The sequence below is a fragment of the Aspergillus glaucus genome, assembly GCF_001890805.1.
Source record: "Aspergillus glaucus CBS 516.65 unplaced genomic scaffold ASPGLscaffold_7, whole genome shotgun sequence".
Taxonomy (NCBI): domain Eukaryota; kingdom Fungi; phylum Ascomycota; class Eurotiomycetes; order Eurotiales; family Aspergillaceae; genus Aspergillus; species Aspergillus glaucus.
The window spans coordinates 298,595-315,083 of record NW_019170459.1 but is presented as its reverse complement, the minus strand read 5'-3'; the positions used below and the strand labels follow the sequence as shown (position 1 = coordinate 315,083).

Here is a 16,489-nt window from a genome sequence, read left to right as displayed (position 1 = left end):
TGCGGGCTTTGTTGGGAGTGTACTCAGGACCAGGCACGGCTAAACTCTGATGGAAACATTCGCTAGAAATTGTGTGCTGGAGTCAACAGCGAGAGTATTTTCTAAAGCCGCGCTTGGTTGCGGGTAGAATCTCAACGTCAGGCTTGGATGCTCTGGTTTGTGTTTGAGCACATCTTCGCATGAGCGTATGAGCGGATGGGAGATGCTTGCAGCTGGTTAACTTCCAGCATATCTGTTAGTTGGGGCTATGTTTCAAAAGACAATATATGTCAAGCTTTTGTTAACTCAGCCCAGGTTCCAGCCATCATTTTTGCAAGCTTTTGCAGGGACTTTTTTTATTTCATTGTGTGAGTTCAGGTGCTTTTATTTTCGCATCGCAGGTTCCCAGGAAGGTGATTAATGCGATTTGAAAAACCGATCAATCTCTACTCCTGAACTTTTGTTAAACAGAGATCTTTCGTCCAAGGTCATGGGCGTCTTGGAGATTGTTTCTGAAAGGGAAGACCACAGTCCGCATAAGAAAACTGCTTGCATTGTCTGGGATTAGCACAGAACGGCCTCACGTTATCGGAAAGTAGCAAGGGATTCAAAATGTATCCAGTATTTCTAAAATGAGACGACACTGGGTGGGCGTGTCTGAAGGAGTAGAATTCGAAGATGCTTCCTTCATCTTTGGTCATATGCAGACGTACGGTCAACCTTGTAATCTGGATGCTAGAAGGTTCCAACGTCCTCGACACAGTTTCAAAGCCAATATTACTCATATGACAGGTTGCCGAACATGTGGCATGCTTAGGATAAGCAAATGTAGACAGGTAATTTGGGAGCTTAAAGTGTGGCTTTCTAATGACACATCTCAGTCGCTAAGAATGGTTATGTCTCATTCTATTATGAAACGATAAGATTAAATGGCACGGGAGCCGGGACATCAATTTCCCAAATCTAGCACAACTAGGGCTTCCTGTTCCCTAGTTCTCGTTTTTCTCGACAAACCTTGAGTTGTGCCGAGATACCAGCCACCCGCAGGAACTAGCTTTGGAGCATTTGTAGGGGTGTCTCCGATGTTGCTAATCACCTTGGTCGAGATCTTTGACTGATCCCACCGTAACATGTGGTAGATTGTTCGGTAGAAATAGTGCCGGGCATCTCTCAAGACAAATTTATCGTACTTGAGTCGTAGAATCCCAACTTCACGAGCAACAGACGAAGGCAAAACATCGCTCAACGCCTTTATGAAATAGGGCGGTGTTCCTGAAGTTTAAAGCAGCCGATATAGAAGAGGGACTTGAATTTTGGGCGAGCCCTATCGTGTATGAAACAGTGCAGCATAAGCCCACATGTATCTGTTGCCGCTGCTTAGGCAGTATTGTATTTCCATCGAATCCTGTGGTGAACCACCCAATAATCGGACGGTGCCGAAGCTTGAGCGAGGCTCTTGGGCTATTCTCAGTCAATACCCACTATCAACATCATTGTTCTTCATCACTTGCTGGATGAGTTATATGAAACAGCTATCGGGGTTATGGCTTAGATCGTCGCCGTGCCACATTTGAAAGTTGTCTGGGTTCCTAACGAGGTCATCTCAGATGTAAATTAGGGAAGCATAGCCTCCATGAAATGTTCCCACGGTGCAAACAGAGCAAGCAGAGCTTAGGAGGTCCTGGAATGTTTTGTGACTTTATAGTTATGGTGCATAATGGGCGAAAAATTCCAAAAGGGCCACTTTTCCTTCTTCCTTTCTCGGAAAGATTGTCTCGTATGTTGCAAGGAAGCCCATGCGGCCTTTTGGGGTGAAAGCTTACCGCCGTACATCATTTTTCTCTCTTGCTTTCCGAGAAAAGGCAAGCTATAGCTATTTCTTCAACTTTTAGTTGCTATTGACGTTGCGTTTATACCCGTGTCATCCTTTTGGAATGTCATTTCTGAGCCCATCGTCATAATATTGCCCTAGTTCATGGCAGATTCCCACTACTTTGCACGCGTTGTCAAGTGGATGTTGCACGGCCAACTGTCATATTTTTCAATCGAAAAAAGGTTACTACTGCAAACCTTGCTGCAAAGGGGCCTGTCAAGCATCCCATAATTCCGACTGTTTTCGTCCTGGCGGAATCGCCAACACTCTTCCGCGACTTAGACGACCCAGTCCCACAAGAATTCTGATTGTTGGGCTCTGCATCCATGCTGGCTGCTGTAGAAGCGATCATTTTTTATCGTACGGTGTATCAGAGAGCCGCTATATGGATGTTCTTTTCAACTTGTAGACCGTGTCCAAGTCGCAAAGAAATTGTCCCAATTAAGGACCGCAGCACAGCCTGCTACAGGGGCTACTGGGGATGCTCTCCCCTGGCTCGGGACCTTTGCTATGGGCTTCCCACATGTTACTCACTGAAACGGACGACAGGCCATTTCCAGCGTTTGGGCCGTCAAATGTTGTCTTCCAAGGATGGCAGAAAGACACGTTGGCTGCAATTTCGGGCTGGGCTACTGTCCATTACCATAGCTCTCCTTGCTATTGCAGGATCCATTTGAAATAACTCTCAATCGCGCGAATATCGTCTGTTCGGATGCCCTTGGGCCCCGGAGGATTCCGGACTGACACACTTGGACTCAAGCCTGGTAGCCGTCCGCTGTGATCTTGCTAGTCTGGGTTAGGATGCGGCATCGGGAAAAGTTCCTTGTATCAACCTGAGTGTTTCAGGATGCCAACAGCGGTAACATCATTTAGATGGCCTGCTGATTTGATGGAGATCTCCTCAACTGTGAAACCGATGTGAAGGGCTTCTTTGGTTAGTTGAGTCAGACAAGATTGTTCGTATTTATGAACCTCATGATGTCTGTCGAAGACCTCTTTTGTCCCGGGCGATTTCGTACCGTGGGATCAATTAAGGAAGCACCTCATCCAAGAGCTGCTCTCTTGATATAGAGCAGGCAGAGCACGATAAGCCCTTCCACCAATTTAAAAACCACGGGACCTGTGCGGTGAATGGCCTTCTTGCTTCACAAGAGCTGCCTTGGTTTATGTAGCCAGAAACGCAAACTTCCGTCTCGTGTGCATCATGTAATCGGCCATTTGACCTGAAAACAAGTAAAGCATTAGTATATGACAAGGAAAGGTAAACATGGCTCTAGCTTGATAAACTCACTCAAGTATTCTTCCTCTCTGACATAACGCCGTGCTTACAGTCAGCTTTCCCTTCTACCACAATGGCTGGCTTACCATCATTTCATGGTGAGATCCTATTGTCCGGCCCGGGTGAATTTCATAAAAGATAACTTCCGGGATTCGCACTTCCTGTGGGAACCTATGGCCATTACATACTCAACCGTTGTTTCCGGTAATTCAAGCAGCCCCCAGTGGCTCGTGGGAGGAGAATGATGGCATGACTGTACGCCATCTAAACCACATATCCAACATCGTTGTTACTGGGTCCAAAGGCACATTATGGCCTTTTTACAGAAGTTACCGAACTTTCTCTGCCTGGCCTGGCCTGGTCAAAAAGAAGGTCTCCGCTTTTTAGGCCCATCGCGAGTAGCTGGATGTAATTGTGGTTATGTATGCTTCCGCAGATGTTTTCGTGATTGTCAGACACCATACACACCCGCCACCACAGATGCGGATGCTAAACAGCTCAACAGAATCGGAGGCTAACAGCTTCGATGAGGTATACCGAGCAGTTTTGACAACAGCGAATGAAAGGAATGGCAAGGGGTGGTCTTCCGAGCGCAATGAGATGGTGGGTTTATGATGAGCGAGCAAGTATGCCGGCCCAACCAACCATCTCACAGCATAGCGTACTATGCACCGCATTGCTTTGTTTGGATTTGGCGAAACAAGCTGAAGATTAAATCTGAGGCCACAATATCACAAGGCATTTGGCCACGATGTCAGGGGAATCAGGGGTATTGTGTCTGGCCGTTTTTGATCCGTTTAAAGTCGGCGAAAGCGCACGTCCATTCCAATGCACTTTCTGAAAACAGAGGTTGTTACATGGCCAACGTTCTGCTGCTAGCTGAAATGGTCTCATGGGTATTTATTCAGAAACGGTGTAATTCCAAGTACGGTAGAAAAAGACGACGCGAGTCCGATTGCCCAAAGTCGATTGCGAGTGAATGTACCAGCGAATACTAGCTTATTGCACACATATCGTATGTAATGATGGTGAATTGCGCACTACGGAGAAAGAGCTTGATCTGCTATGCCCGTATATATAAATGATCATCCTACTCAACAACCGGCCAAAACCTTTCCTCCAACCAAATCACCTGCCTCCACCAAAACGCACATCTCCCCATAACATCCTCCCTCGACTCACTTCCCTTAACCAACCCCGCCATCTCATCAACCACATCCCCAATCTTATGCACAAACGCCTCAAACTCGGGATCCGTCCAATTTGGAATGAATTGTTTCCGAAGCGCGCCTCCATCTTGATCTTTCTCGGGAGGCGAAGAAGCAGAAGAAGAGAGGGAAGAAGCATACTGCCACGCCCGCAGATAGCAAATCTCCGTCGCCCAAAGCACAACCATCCCCTCCAACACAGTCGTCGCAGGACTAGAAGCCGACATGAACAGATCGATATACGCATGCGTTATGGGATTCGGCCCAAACACCTTCACGCCAACATCCTCCGCCTCAACATCTACCGGCAATGCCTCAAGATCGAATTTATAATCCGCCGCGACATCCCCGAAGAACTTCAATTCCCTGCGGATATTCACAAGCGCGTCGATTAGTATGTCCACTGCGCGCCCTTCTGCTGTCGCATGCGATGACTTCGCAGGATCGGGGTTGTGAGAGGGCAATCGGAGTTTCGAAAGGAGGGAGCCGATGAAACGGATATAGGATTGCGCGTAGAGACGGTCTTGGGAGAGCCAGGATGAGAGGATGTGGGGTGGGAGGGTCCCGGTTCCGGCGGCGCGGAGGAAGGGGTGTCTTGTGGCGGAGTGGAAGAGGGAGTGGTAGAGGGTTTGGAGGTGGGATGTTAGTGGTGTTGACATTGTGCTATTATGTTTGTGCAAAGGAGAATTGGTGGTTGGGGTTGATATTGGTGGTGTTGTGTTTGGAGATTTGCGATAATGTTTGTGGAGGGGTTGTGGCGGTGACGTCAGTGCTATTCTGCCCTATATAAAGTCGACAAAATATTCATAGCTGACTCTAGCCATTGGATAAATTTCATAAGACTGCAGATATATCAATGCCCAGGGCTATACACATTAGCCTAATTAGAATCCTTGGCCAGCACGCCCTGTACCACCTCCGCAAGTCGCACCAGTTTCTCATCCTTCAATCGGCGGCCGATGAGCTGCACATGGCAGGGGGCATTCTCAATCTCCTTTGGTAGATCTTTTTGAGTCAGGGAAGGTTTCAAAAATCCATAGGGATCATGGTGACTTACAAGGAGGAACATAGGTGACATCTCTGGCAAACTCAGCATCCGCAGCCTCATTCGCCTTGCCAAACGGAATGATACAAGCAGGGTACTACTAATGTCAGTATGATTCGCAAAAGAAAAATATAGGAAGAGAAAACAACATACATCAAGCACATTAGCGAGCACCGTATATACCGGGAACCCATACGTGTCATGTGGCACCGCACAAGTCTGATAACCAGGCCCAATGATCGTATCCAACTGATTATCCAGGAACACCCGACGCATCTGCTCCACGATCTTACTCCGAGCCACATTAAGGTCATACAAATCACGCAATGTCGGTTCGGGGTCGCTGCCTTCAGATTTATAGGTAGTCCCTAGTGAGGCGATCTTGGGTTCTTGTCCGTTGGCAATATGCTTCAACGGCGTGTTATCCGGGTCCAAACGGAAGTAGCGTAATGAGAGATCTTTGACGGCTGACAGAGGTGGCACTTTTCCGGAGAGATTGACAATGCGATGACCGGCTGCTGCTAGCTTCTGCAGCGCTATTTCCAGCGTACGCTCCATGGGTGGATGGAGAGGAGCCTGAGGGTCTTCGGGGAGAAGTCCGATGGTGAGAGTGGATGAAGTACTCACTGGCTCGATCCAGGGCACACCAAGAGCCGTATCATCGAAGTCGTCAGCATGAGTGTCGAACACTGTCCGGAGAAGTAACTCTGCATCGCGGATAGAATGGCACAGCGGCCCCGCGACTGCCTCGATGCCTGTCAATCCATCACGCCCGGGACTAGTTTGACCACCGTACGGCACCCGACCAGCAGAAGGCTTGAAGCCGAAGGTACCACAGCACAGCGAGGGGATCCGAATTGATCCTCCAACATCAGTGCCTATTCCCAGAATAGACCCGCGCATGGCTACCAGGGCACCCTCGCCCCCGCTACTCCCGCCAGCAGTGAGAGAGAGTCGGTGCGGGTTTAAGACGCGTCCGAAAACGTTGTTTTCCGAATCGGCTGTCATCATGGTCTGGGGAACGTTTGTTTTGACATAAAGCACGGCACCCGCGGCCAGCAGTATTTCTACCATGGCCGAATTGCTGCGTGGAGGCGGGTTATCCAGGAAGGAGACGAAGCCGAGGGAGGTAGGTATGTCGACGACATTAAATGGCTCCTTGATGCTGATAGGAAGGCCATGTAGAGGACCCATGGGCTTGCCGGTAGTGGCCAAATGGTCATCGAGTTGTTTGGCGCGAGCCAGCGCGACATCGAAGAACGTCTCCGTCAAGCAGGACGTGAGTTGCTGGGCTATCGCGGCGCGCTTGCAGAATGCCCGGGTAACTTCTACCGAAGTGATTTTCCCAGTAGTCAGCTCTGTTAGTAGAGCGGTGGCATCGTAATCCTCAGTGATATGAAATTCTTGCTCCGTGAGCAGACCACATGTTCTAGGAACATCGATGATACTCTGCTTGCTTCCCGATGCTTGTTGCAGAATGTTGGCGGACAATTTCCATTCTGCGGGGATCTTGGAAGCTGCTTTAGCTTGCTTAACTTGGACCTTTTGCTGCCAGTCGGTGATAGTCATGGTGTTGTTGGTTGTCTAGAGAAAGCGGGAATGTAGTAGAATCGATCGATTTATGAGGTGGCAGATGGTGTTCCACAAGGTATTTATCAGGCATCTGTTCCCCTCCTGAACAACAACGTCGGCTTGTCGGATCGGCTGGTTGTTACTTTGATAAATGGGACCCGAGAAGCCAATAATGAGCTTTCATGTCCTGATATGTTCCGTATTGCAGCCAATCGGTACGGTAGTTGCGGGGAGGGGAGATCCGTAGTTATGTGTATATATAGTGCGGGGAGAAGGCAGTATATATCTGTTCATTGCATGATCTTTCATGATCTCTCCAAAACATAAAAACTATGCTAGCATGTATCCAACTAGAGATTGCCCCATATACGGCCCCCTATAGCTCTGCATTGTAAGACATGTACGTAGAATGCCAAGACCCGCGTTTGCTGGGAATAGGGAACAGTCTTTAAACCACTTCAATGCCCCTAAGTTTTGTCAACAACACAATCATCGTGAAGCCATGGAACCTCTCAGTCAAGATATTCCGGCCTTGATCGTACCCGTATTCATTCACGGTTACTCCATTCCGAAATCCCCATGCAGGCGATTGTTGGAAGGAGGGGAAGGTTGCCCCATACGCGACCATATCACGCCAATGGCAGTACGCCGTCAAACGTTGGATCTTTTCAAACCTCAAATGTTTTGAGTCCCGATATATCCGCCTTTCAACGGGTCTTCGGAACGGCAACACGGCGCCAGAGGTTGTTGATGTGACTCGATTATGAGGTCGACCTGTCCCCACCGACTGATCGCGATTGCCAGCTGTCAGAAGAGAGCGGAGACAACGCGGTTTTTCAGGAAGGTATTGTGAATCTTTTCAGGACCCTGGAAATGTGGGATTTGGATGTTCTGGGTTTGGGCTTTCTTGCTTCGTCTCCGATGGACAGATCAGACGGACCAAGGTTGTCGCAAGGACCGGAACCCTGGAAAGAACATGCGTATCTAAACATCAAAGAAATCTCCCTGCCTCAGCTGCCGTCTGTTGTGTCGCTAGGTATCCTCAGCCCATTTCTATTGTGTCGCTGAAGATCCCCAATCCACGGCGCCAGTTCCATCCAGCAGCCATTGAGAAACTTGTCTCATTGCTCCCCAATTTGGGAAACTTTGCATCTGGAACTGAATATACCTAGGCCTAAGCGAGTGGAATTACAAATAAAACACTGGCTGGGTAGGTCTCCTTCCTCTAGCAGAATTTCCGATAATAAGTTGCTTATCTGATGAATGCAGCTCTCTCTGCTATTCTCACACAACCTCTGCTAAATCTCAGGTCTCTGGACATATACATTGATCAAATAATCCCACGGAATCATAGCTTTAGAAGAAACCAGCACCATGATCCCACTTATCCCAATGGCGATATTCTGAACGTGGCACTCCGAAAGCTAGCAGAACGGACGGACCCCTTTGATAAAACTTAGACTCGAGGGACAGTGGCTACTCTCTCCAGCATTATTTGAAGGAGAAATTGAGTTCCCCCATCTAAGGGAAGTTGAGATTGAATGCTCCATGCTTACTTATGATGGAAGATGGTACTACACTGGCGATCCTAGCACAGTGCAGGCTGAGTATCCAAATTCCAAGGACTCGAGTGACACACGAATACCAGGAAGATAGTGATTCCGACGTATCGCTTCACTCCGAGTCCGGCGACAGTTGGGGTAGTTTCAAAGACGAATTTCGCGACGGTAAAAATCCCGAAGCACATTTGGAGGACGAAGCCAGACGTGCAGCTGTTCAACCCGCTAATGAAGGCGCTTGTCGCCGCTGTACTACGAATGCCTAATCTGCAGAACATGATGTTCACCATTGCGATGGACGAAGAGATGGCCTTCGTCGGGATGGAGAAGCATAGCGTTGGCATCGAGTTTGCTGGGGTTGGGATAGAGGCTTGGCATGGGATGAGTCAATTTGACGGATGATGAGGGATTGAATCGGTGCTTTGTGAATCTTGAGCCGCAGACAAGATGGGATGTTCTGAAAGACATAGTTAATGTCTTTGTACAAGAAATATGTGGGCGAAGCAGGAGATGTTTTCGTGGGGTACGATGAGCATTTAAAACATTTTTATTCAACCTAGAATGGTTGCCGCGTTTCACTGCAGCAGGTGGGCATGGGAGATATGTGTGGAAACAAAATAGGGCTTCCCGCAGGTCTTGATGTCCAGGTTGACAACCTTATCGAGATCGGATTCCTCTGGTGATTTTTCCTCCTCCTATAAAGTCTATGAACAATGCCTCTATATCGCTCGGGACCTTCCATTTTGCTTTTCGCATGAACGTCACATACCACCGATTCCTAAAAGGTGCATCCTCACGTATATCAGACATCTCCAAGGGCCGAAGACACTCAAAAAAAAAAAATAAATAAATAAATAAAATAAAACGCTCTGCCAGATGACCACCCAGCCAAATTGCGAAGTACAGCAGCAGTCAACGTTTTCACAACCGGGTTAATCAACTCCGCGTCCAGCTGCGATCTCCATATGTGCTTTGGGAAGTCGCCGTTAAGAAATGATCCTCTGATTCGGTTCAAATTGTCGCCATATTCGGAGATGCATGTTCCACAATGAATCTCTAAGCGAGAAAGGAGATTGCTCAAGTCGGCTTCCGCTCTGACAAATTGCAGTGGGGCAATTCCTGCAGTCTAAGTAGAAAAACATGCAAGGAAGCACAGCCAGCAGACTCAACTGACCCAAATCGACTCTTGTTACGTGATGTGTAGATTGTCGGGCAAGCTCTTCCGAAAACGCTCCCATGTTGTAAGGTTGCGGCGATTATTTACATGAATGTGCCGCCAATTCGACAATGATGAGGTTCACAATTATGAAGACAATAATGCTTACGATAGCCATGGTAAAGTCTGTTAGTTCCCGGATTCTGTACCTGATTCGCGGGTTTCCGTTGTTTGTGACACTTAACGCTGTGTACTCGACGGAGGCAATCAATAAAATACATTAAACGAGTACATGGGAATGCTTGCTATAAATCCATTCATAAGCGCCCGGTAGTCGCTGGCAAGAATGAAGGAAAGACCTTGACATGAAAAAATGATTCTCTGTCGCTATATAAAGTCCGAACATCCTTCACAATATTTGAATCTATTCCCATTTTCTTATCCTCATTGAAACCTGCGATAGTATCCCCACCCGTGACTTGCTACTAAGCTTACCTTGTGACTATCCTCCTTCAATTCGAACGAGATGCTGGTACAGCCGGGCCTGTCGACCATTTACACTGTCGAGTAGGTTGAATTGCAATTGATGTCCTCATTAGCTTGCTGTTGTTGCTAACTTTCTCCAGTATTATAGCAGTTCACGGCCCCGACGAAGATGTATTTGAATCTTTCACATCCAAAAATGGAACATTCTGGCTTGGAGACAAAGATATGCTTCCAAAAGGTATCCCGAGTTGCCGCATCCTCGCGTTTAACTATTCTACGCCTCATGGTTCAGATCCTGCCATAGAGCTGGCAGAGGAACTAGCTGCTGATCGCGGTGTGAGAATCTAACCCCTACGATAGAGCCCTAGCCTATGCCAATACCTGCAATAGGAGAGCGCTAAGGAGAGACCAATTATCTTCCTTTGCCACTCAGAAGGAGGAACCCTTGTCCGGGATGTATGTGCATTGATCTTTACTGAATGACTACCTGCTTACTGACGGTCTATGACAGGCACTCGCATACTCCGAGAATTATGACGATGGAAAAAGAAAGAAACCACTCACTTCCTCGATTCATGTTTCGACATTTGGCCTCTGGAGGTTTACTACAAGCAGGATCGAAGTTGCTCCAAATCGTCCTCAACATCTTTCAGCGCTTCTGCGATTGCATTGCCTCGGAAATGTCATACTTGAGTCTGGGATTCAAATTAGAGGACGTGAGTGTCTATCGGCCTTTTGTCTCCTGAAAAACGGGGCTGATAATAGTGTCTGGTTGTGGCACAGGTTCTTGAATACGCCGAAATTAGAGAAGAGCACCAAGATAAATGCGAATTTGCCTCTTGAACCTTATCAGGGTATAAGAAGGCTGTGTAGACCTTGCAAACAGTATACTGACGAAGCATTCTCTGCAATCTCATGCAGATGGTCAATAACAAGATATGGTCCATGGTGGCAAACTTCATTTTGGAATGAATTCGGGGCCAGAAAGGAAGACACCTTTTATTCAATAAGCTATTGAAATTTGTGCTTATCTTTTATATAATGCGACTTATCCTCCGAAGCAAGCGGTATCATGGAAAGGGTCAGACAGCTCATGGAACAGTGAGGGCCCCAAAGGACTGCTATTATGTGAAGGGGTATTACATCCAGAAATAGCCATGATCGTAACGTATTTCCGTCCACTCAGACTATTCGGGACCGATATTTTCCATTAATTGATCATTTCTTTGGTGTTCAAGCAAGACAGCTTTGCTATCTCTGTAGACTGCCGCCCCGGCTACTTCTACAACAGAAATGAAACTTGGAAGTAGATCTCCAATTAGGCTTTTAAGAGATATGTACGAGTAATTATTGGGTACGGAGGTTATGATAAATACTTCTGATGTCCTTGTCCCGCTCTTAAATTGCGGATTCTTCTTGTTTGTTACTCTTACCAGTCGCGTACATGATGGATGTAATCAACATGGGCGCACACATATCACCGAATCAGGTTGCTTGCATCGTGGAACATTAACCATGGGCGCTTTGGTCACGAAAGTGGCTGGCGTCTACTATAAATGTTTTTCTGTCCCTCTTCCTTTTACCCTACAACAACCTCACAAGAATCGAAGCATCCTGTTATCCCTGACCCATATAGATTAAATGATTTGCAACCCCAGCTATAACCTGTCTTAAGCTGACCCTCTCTTATAAAATGCACAAAATGTGTTTACCGTTTACCTTTTCGCGACTTAGGCGTTCCAAGCAAAATTTCCTAGACATGGAGCAGCAGCACACAATGGAGAAACTCAGGCCAGGCCTTACCAACGTCTATAGCGGTCAGGATCCTGTTGTTGAGTGAGTTGTACACTTGTCAATGCCTTTGTCAACGATGCTAATTCCTTATAGTATTGTAGCAATACACAGCCCGAATAGAAACCCTATCAAATTGTTTATGTCCACTGCAACTGGGAAGTTCTGGCTTGGTGATGAGGATATGCTCCCAAGAGATATTCCAAATTGCCGCGTCCTCGCATTTAGTTATTCTGGTTCAGACAGCATCATGGCATCTGCAATGCAGTTGGTGGAAAGCCTGGTCCATAATCGCCGTGTAAGGCAAAATGTCCTGTTCAAAGAGAGCCCACTCTTAACTAATGCAATGTCTGCAGTTGGAGGGTAATATCGAGAGACCAATAATGTTCATTTGTCATTCGGTGGGAGGGATTATTGCCAAGCAGGTATGTGTATTCCTAATGTATATTTGAAAGCGATTTACTGATGGTTTATGATAGGCACTAATCCACTCTAAAGATTGTGGAAATAAAGAATTAGAGGCTTCCCATTCAATATATGTTTCGACACATAGCCTCCTTTTTATTGGGATGCCAAATAAGGAAACAAGCTTTGGTAACCTTGCTGCGGTCTTGCAGCATGAGGGAGTTGGTGCACAGTTACTTAATTCTGGTCTATTAAGGAACGTTGATAATGGGTTCGAGCCAATCATGGACCGTTATCGTATATCCTCTCTCTGGGAGATTTCACTCTCAGAAATAGAAGACCACAATATGGATGATGTGAGTTTCTTTCTTTTTTCCTCTGACATGTGCCATCGACTAATAATTGTGTTAGGTCGTAAGAAATCATATTGGCTCGTGCCAGTTTCCATCTCGAGAACTGGCCGAATATAAGAAGGTGTCAGTAATCCTGAGACGTTACTTTAAACAAGCGCCTCAAGCAATTCCACCGAAATGGGCGCAGGCAAGGGCCATATTGAAACTGGAACGGACGTACGAGAGGCAGAATCAACTCGCACCAGCATTCTTCCCAAGGGCAAAGCAATAGAAGAAAGGTCAGAGGACTATTTTAATTAGTTACATGAATTGGAAGATACCATACGAAACTTAGAGATATTTGTATCAAGATTCACAAACACCTTCCCAGACGCTTGCGTTAGCCCTAGCGGCATATGGTCTATTGGCAAGACGAAAAGATTTCTCCCTTGGTTGTAACATAATAATTAGCATATCTGCGACGGTATGATTAGAAACCAGTGCATTCATCTATACCATATCCAAGAGAAAGACATTGCAGCGTGTTACTCTATCCAGTTTTATATCATGGTTAATCGACATGGCTCTGAATCGAGGAGTTCATGGAACTGGAGACATATCTAAATGACATGCTTCACGGGCTCCATAATACCTCCCAACAATAATCAAGTGCCTGTATGGTGCTGATATTGTAATCCTTCTCGGAGCTCATGCACTTCTGCATTGAGTACGTATGACGGTAGCACGTACAAATAGACTGGAACCGAGATTATTCATACGCTTATGACTGGCTCCGGATCCATAGAGCAGAGCACTGGGAGTCGCTTGGATGAGTATTACGTATAGCCCCCCAAAATTAGATACCGGGTCAAGCTTACTCTGACATGGGAGTGGCCCTGGGTAGAGATGCACTCGTTATGTTTTGGTCGTAACGTAATGAATTGAATGTCCTGTGATGCTGAACGACTATAGCTATTATAGCGGGGTTCATGTAACTACCTAGGTAAAACAGGCAGTGCCACATAATTGCAGCTATGTGTGCTATTTTGACTTGAAGATCTTGTGATATGATACGCAAGTTGCCAGATGCAGAAATGCAAGGGAATAGAATTGAAGCGCGTCCATCAGGCTCAGCTAACTGGCAGGTATAAGCAATTGGTGCTTAGGATGATCATAGTAAGTCATGGCAAGGAATCTCGAATTTCATATTCCGTGTCTAATTTGTGGATGGCAGTTGTTTGCGTCCTAACGGCAGTGGTACTAGATAGCTTGCGAGACAATCAATTGAAGCGCCCTGATATTATATGTGAGAATGTTGGTCCTGTGAAATATCATTCGTAGATATCTAGCGGTAACTGATAGGGATTAGAGAAGCCTAGCGTCTAGATGTGCATTTTCCCTCCCTCTAAAAACATTTTGGGTTAGTAGATTAGATCATGGGCTGAGCTTGTAACGCTTATTGACAAAGCACAACCTCCATTCGGACAGTCCGTCCCATTATTTTTCTTCTGCATCTGTTGAGCAGTTTGTTGAGCCATAGCCGGGATGTATCCACTAGGACATCAAGACAAAGAACGACCGACCCTAACCACCGTCTACAGCGGTGAGGATCCCATCGTCGAGTACGTCCCCAAAATGATCAATACTCGCTTCTAACTGCTGCTAATTATTTCCAGTATTATAGCCGTACACGGCCTGTCGGGAGATGTATCCAAATCATTTATCACTAGCAAGAATGGGAAATTCTGGCTTGGTGATGAGGATATGCTTCCTAGCGACATCCCAGATTACCGTGTCCTCACATTCAACTATCCTACATCTGTCACTGCGAATATCGAACTGCACCATGCAAAGGCTTTGCTACAGAAGTTAGCTGCTAGTCGTCAGGTAAGAATCACAAACTCCTATCTCGATAGCTAACATGACAGCAGGTCCTAACCAATTTATCTACAGAGGGAAGACATTACGGAGAGACTTATTATCTTCCTCTTCCATTCTCAGAAAGCGCACATTATTGTGAAGATAGTAGGGAAATCGTTATTTACAGTTAGACTGTTTGTCTTTTGCTGATTACCAACAGATCCTCGAGTGCTGCAGGATGCTGAAGACAGAGCATAGTCTGTATTCGATAGCTGTCTCGACATTCGGTCTCTTCTATTTTGGAGCAACAAACACACAAGGAGCTACCGCTGTAGACGAAGGAGATGAAGAAGAACAAGGAGAAGAAAGCGACACAGGATCACGGTCACGGCTGCTAAAAGCCGAATCGGGGTTTCTCCAGGATATCACCGACAGATATCAGTCAATAATGGGGCGCTTATATCCGTTTGTCAAGCCACGGATATTCAAGTGGAAGGTTGGTATTAGCTGGGAGGAGGTAACTATTTGATTTTCCTTCTCTCTATTTAGTCTGCAGGAGTAGGACTGACGGACAATCAGGTTATGGCAACAGTCCCGAAATCTCACAATACCAATTGCACTTAAATAAGAGAAGACTATGAATATACTTGCAAGTTTGCTGCTCGAACATTTCCAGGATATGAGTGGGTTGTCGCAATTTTGTTGCAGTATACTGGAGAAGCCACCAGTGCAATTCCGCGCAGATGGAGAGATCATTTCATCAATATCTACTAGTCTGAGCCCGTGACAGACATCGGGCCTTGTTTTCTTTGGAACGCCGCATAACGGATGTAACAAGGCAAATCTTGCTACAGTCTTGCGGCAAGAGGCTGAGGCCAATGGGAAAGCAGTCTATACAGATTCGCAGCAGCTGGACTCCCTGGAGACAGGGTTTGGGTTTCTCTAGAACATCACCGACATATTCGTGCCAATTTTGGGACATTTGGATGGGGATGCTTTCTGTTTCTGGGAGGATTGGCGGTCGTGTTTAGGGTGTAAATCAGACATTGTAAGTCTACTTCCTCTCTCCTGGTCTGGCCTGGGCCATTCAATTAAAAGTGGCAGGTTGTGGCAGCATCCTCGGCAGCCCCCGTCATGGGCAATACAGAGTCTAGCGAAATAGATGCTTAGCATCGGATGAACGGAATATGCTGCAAATTTGCATCTCAGAACTCAACGGCATACGAAGTGGCTGTGGGGGCCTTGATGGTTCATTCTGAAAGACTGGAAAGGATTCCGCAGAGATGGAGGGAAGAAAGAGCGCTGTAGGTCAGCAATCTACCCTTATAACAAAGATTCCAGTGCTCTAGTACCAGTAAGCTTGGGCGACAAACTCAAATTAGCCGGATCGACGGTGGTAAATGCAGGTTTCAATTGGGAGAATCTGCTGAAGAGAATATATCCGGTCTGGCGGAAATGGAATGGAAAGAGATTCATCATTCGGAATTTCGTATTCGCTCAAAAGACATGTTCCAGATGATGATTATCCAGAGGCCTTTGATCCTGAAGCATCAGGGTGGATGACGGTACCTAATGACCTCGATGACTAGGTGATTGTTGGCAGGGCATTCAGGGGCAACATGACCAAATCTAGATTTGTGGGGAAATCAATGACTGCTCATGTTCTCAAACTGAATGCGTTGTAGAAATACAGGTATAAACATAAAAAGAAGACTGAAGTATTGAGGGTCGTCCCAAAAGGGAAAGCGTCACGAGACCAGGGCGGAGATAAGCCTCACCGCCTAGCATTATGTCCGGTCAAAATCCTTGAGCGCATCGGAGGACAGACGGCGACTTTCGCCAACCGACCAGCTGCGCCTGCGATTATTGATACGTTTTTTTCTCTTTCAAAGCGCGGAATACCTCGTCCGGTGCCCTGAAATTAACATCTCACCCAGCAATCTC

At 46.7% G+C, this 16,489-nt stretch overlaps 6 protein-coding genes across 6 annotated transcripts; 4 read left to right on the top strand and 2 right to left on the bottom strand.

Annotated features, from left to right (window-relative positions):
- Positions 1–4,144: 4,144 nt before the first annotated feature.
- ASPGLDRAFT_45459 (putative transcription regulator PAB1642) lies at positions 4,145–5,344 on the bottom strand. Its single transcript, XM_022546251.1, has one exon. It carries the CDS (start codon positions 4,996–4,998, stop codon positions 4,222–4,224), a length of 777 nt encoding a protein of 258 aa, XP_022402189.1. The 5' UTR covers positions 4,999–5,344; the 3' UTR covers positions 4,145–4,221.
- ASPGLDRAFT_45458 (putative general amidase) lies at positions 5,203–7,187 on the bottom strand. Its single transcript, XM_022546250.1, has 3 exons — positions 5,538–7,187; positions 5,397–5,481; positions 5,203–5,344 (listed from the first exon to the last, which is right to left on the bottom strand). The coding sequence occupies exons 1-3, from the start codon at positions 6,951–6,953 to the stop codon at positions 5,220–5,222; spliced, it is 1,626 nt and encodes a 541-aa protein (XP_022402188.1). The 5' UTR covers positions 6,954–7,187; the 3' UTR covers positions 5,203–5,219.
- Positions 7,188–8,119: 932 nt separating this feature from the next.
- ASPGLDRAFT_1355878 (uncharacterized protein) lies at positions 8,120–8,480 on the top strand. The gene has a single exon (XM_022541388.1). It carries the CDS (start codon positions 8,216–8,218, stop codon positions 8,414–8,416), a length of 201 nt encoding a protein of 66 aa, XP_022402187.1. The 5' UTR covers positions 8,120–8,215; the 3' UTR covers positions 8,417–8,480.
- A 1,717-nt stretch (positions 8,481–10,197) lies between these two features.
- On the top strand, positions 10,198–11,030 carry ASPGLDRAFT_24515 (uncharacterized protein; the record flags this gene model as incomplete). Its single annotated transcript, XM_022543395.1, has 5 exons — positions 10,198–10,238; positions 10,298–10,493; positions 10,548–10,613; positions 10,669–10,873; positions 11,011–11,030. The coding sequence occupies 5 exons, from the start codon at positions 10,198–10,200 to the stop codon at positions 11,028–11,030; spliced, it is 528 nt and encodes a 175-aa protein (XP_022402186.1).
- Positions 11,031–11,779: 749 nt separating this feature from the next.
- Positions 11,780–13,036, top strand: ASPGLDRAFT_45452 (uncharacterized protein). Its single transcript, XM_022546249.1, has 5 exons — positions 11,780–11,993; positions 12,045–12,246; positions 12,305–12,373; positions 12,428–12,709; positions 12,765–13,036. Exons 1-5 carry the CDS (start codon positions 11,860–11,862, stop codon positions 12,975–12,977), a joined length of 900 nt encoding a protein of 299 aa, XP_022402185.1. The 5' UTR covers positions 11,780–11,859; the 3' UTR covers positions 12,978–13,036.
- Positions 13,037–14,230: 1,194 nt separating this feature from the next.
- On the top strand, positions 14,231–15,074 carry ASPGLDRAFT_34278 (uncharacterized protein; the record flags this gene model as incomplete). Its single annotated transcript, XM_022544412.1, has 4 exons — positions 14,231–14,307; positions 14,362–14,572; positions 14,639–14,710; positions 14,766–15,074. The coding sequence occupies 4 exons, from the start codon at positions 14,231–14,233 to the stop codon at positions 15,072–15,074; spliced, it is 669 nt and encodes a 222-aa protein (XP_022402184.1).
- Positions 15,075–16,489: the final 1,415 nt, after the last annotated feature.

Excerpts from the sequence above, each read along its gene's own strand:
- ASPGLDRAFT_45452 (XM_022546249.1), top strand. The coding sequence starts at position 11,860 with ATGTGTTTACCGTTTACCTTTTCGCGACTTAGGCGTTCCAAGCAAAAT. Across the intron at positions 11,994-12,044 it reads GGTCAGGATCCTGTTGTTGA|TATTGTAGCAATACACAGCC; the intron begins GTGAGTTGTACA and ends AATTCCTTATAG. Across the intron at positions 12,247-12,304 it reads GCCTGGTCCATAATCGCCGT|TTGGAGGGTAATATCGAGAG; the intron begins GTAAGGCAAAAT and ends CAATGTCTGCAG.
- ASPGLDRAFT_45459 (XM_022546251.1), bottom strand. The coding sequence starts at position 4,998 with ATGTCAACACCACTAACATCCCACCTCCAAACCCTCTACCACTCCCTC.
- ASPGLDRAFT_1355878 (XM_022541388.1), top strand. The coding sequence starts at position 8,216 with ATGAATGCAGCTCTCTCTGCTATTCTCACACAACCTCTGCTAAATCTC.
- ASPGLDRAFT_45458 (XM_022546250.1), bottom strand. The coding sequence starts at position 6,953 with ATGACTATCACCGACTGGCAGCAAAAGGTCCAAGTTAAGCAAGCTAAA. Across the intron at positions 5,482-5,537 it reads TGCTCGCTAATGTGCTTGAT|TACCCTGCTTGTATCATTCC; the intron begins GTATGTTGTTTT and ends TGACATTAGTAG. Across the intron at positions 5,345-5,396 it reads TGTCACCTATGTTCCTCCTT|ATCTACCAAAGGAGATTGAG; the intron begins GTAAGTCACCAT and ends TGACTCAAAAAG.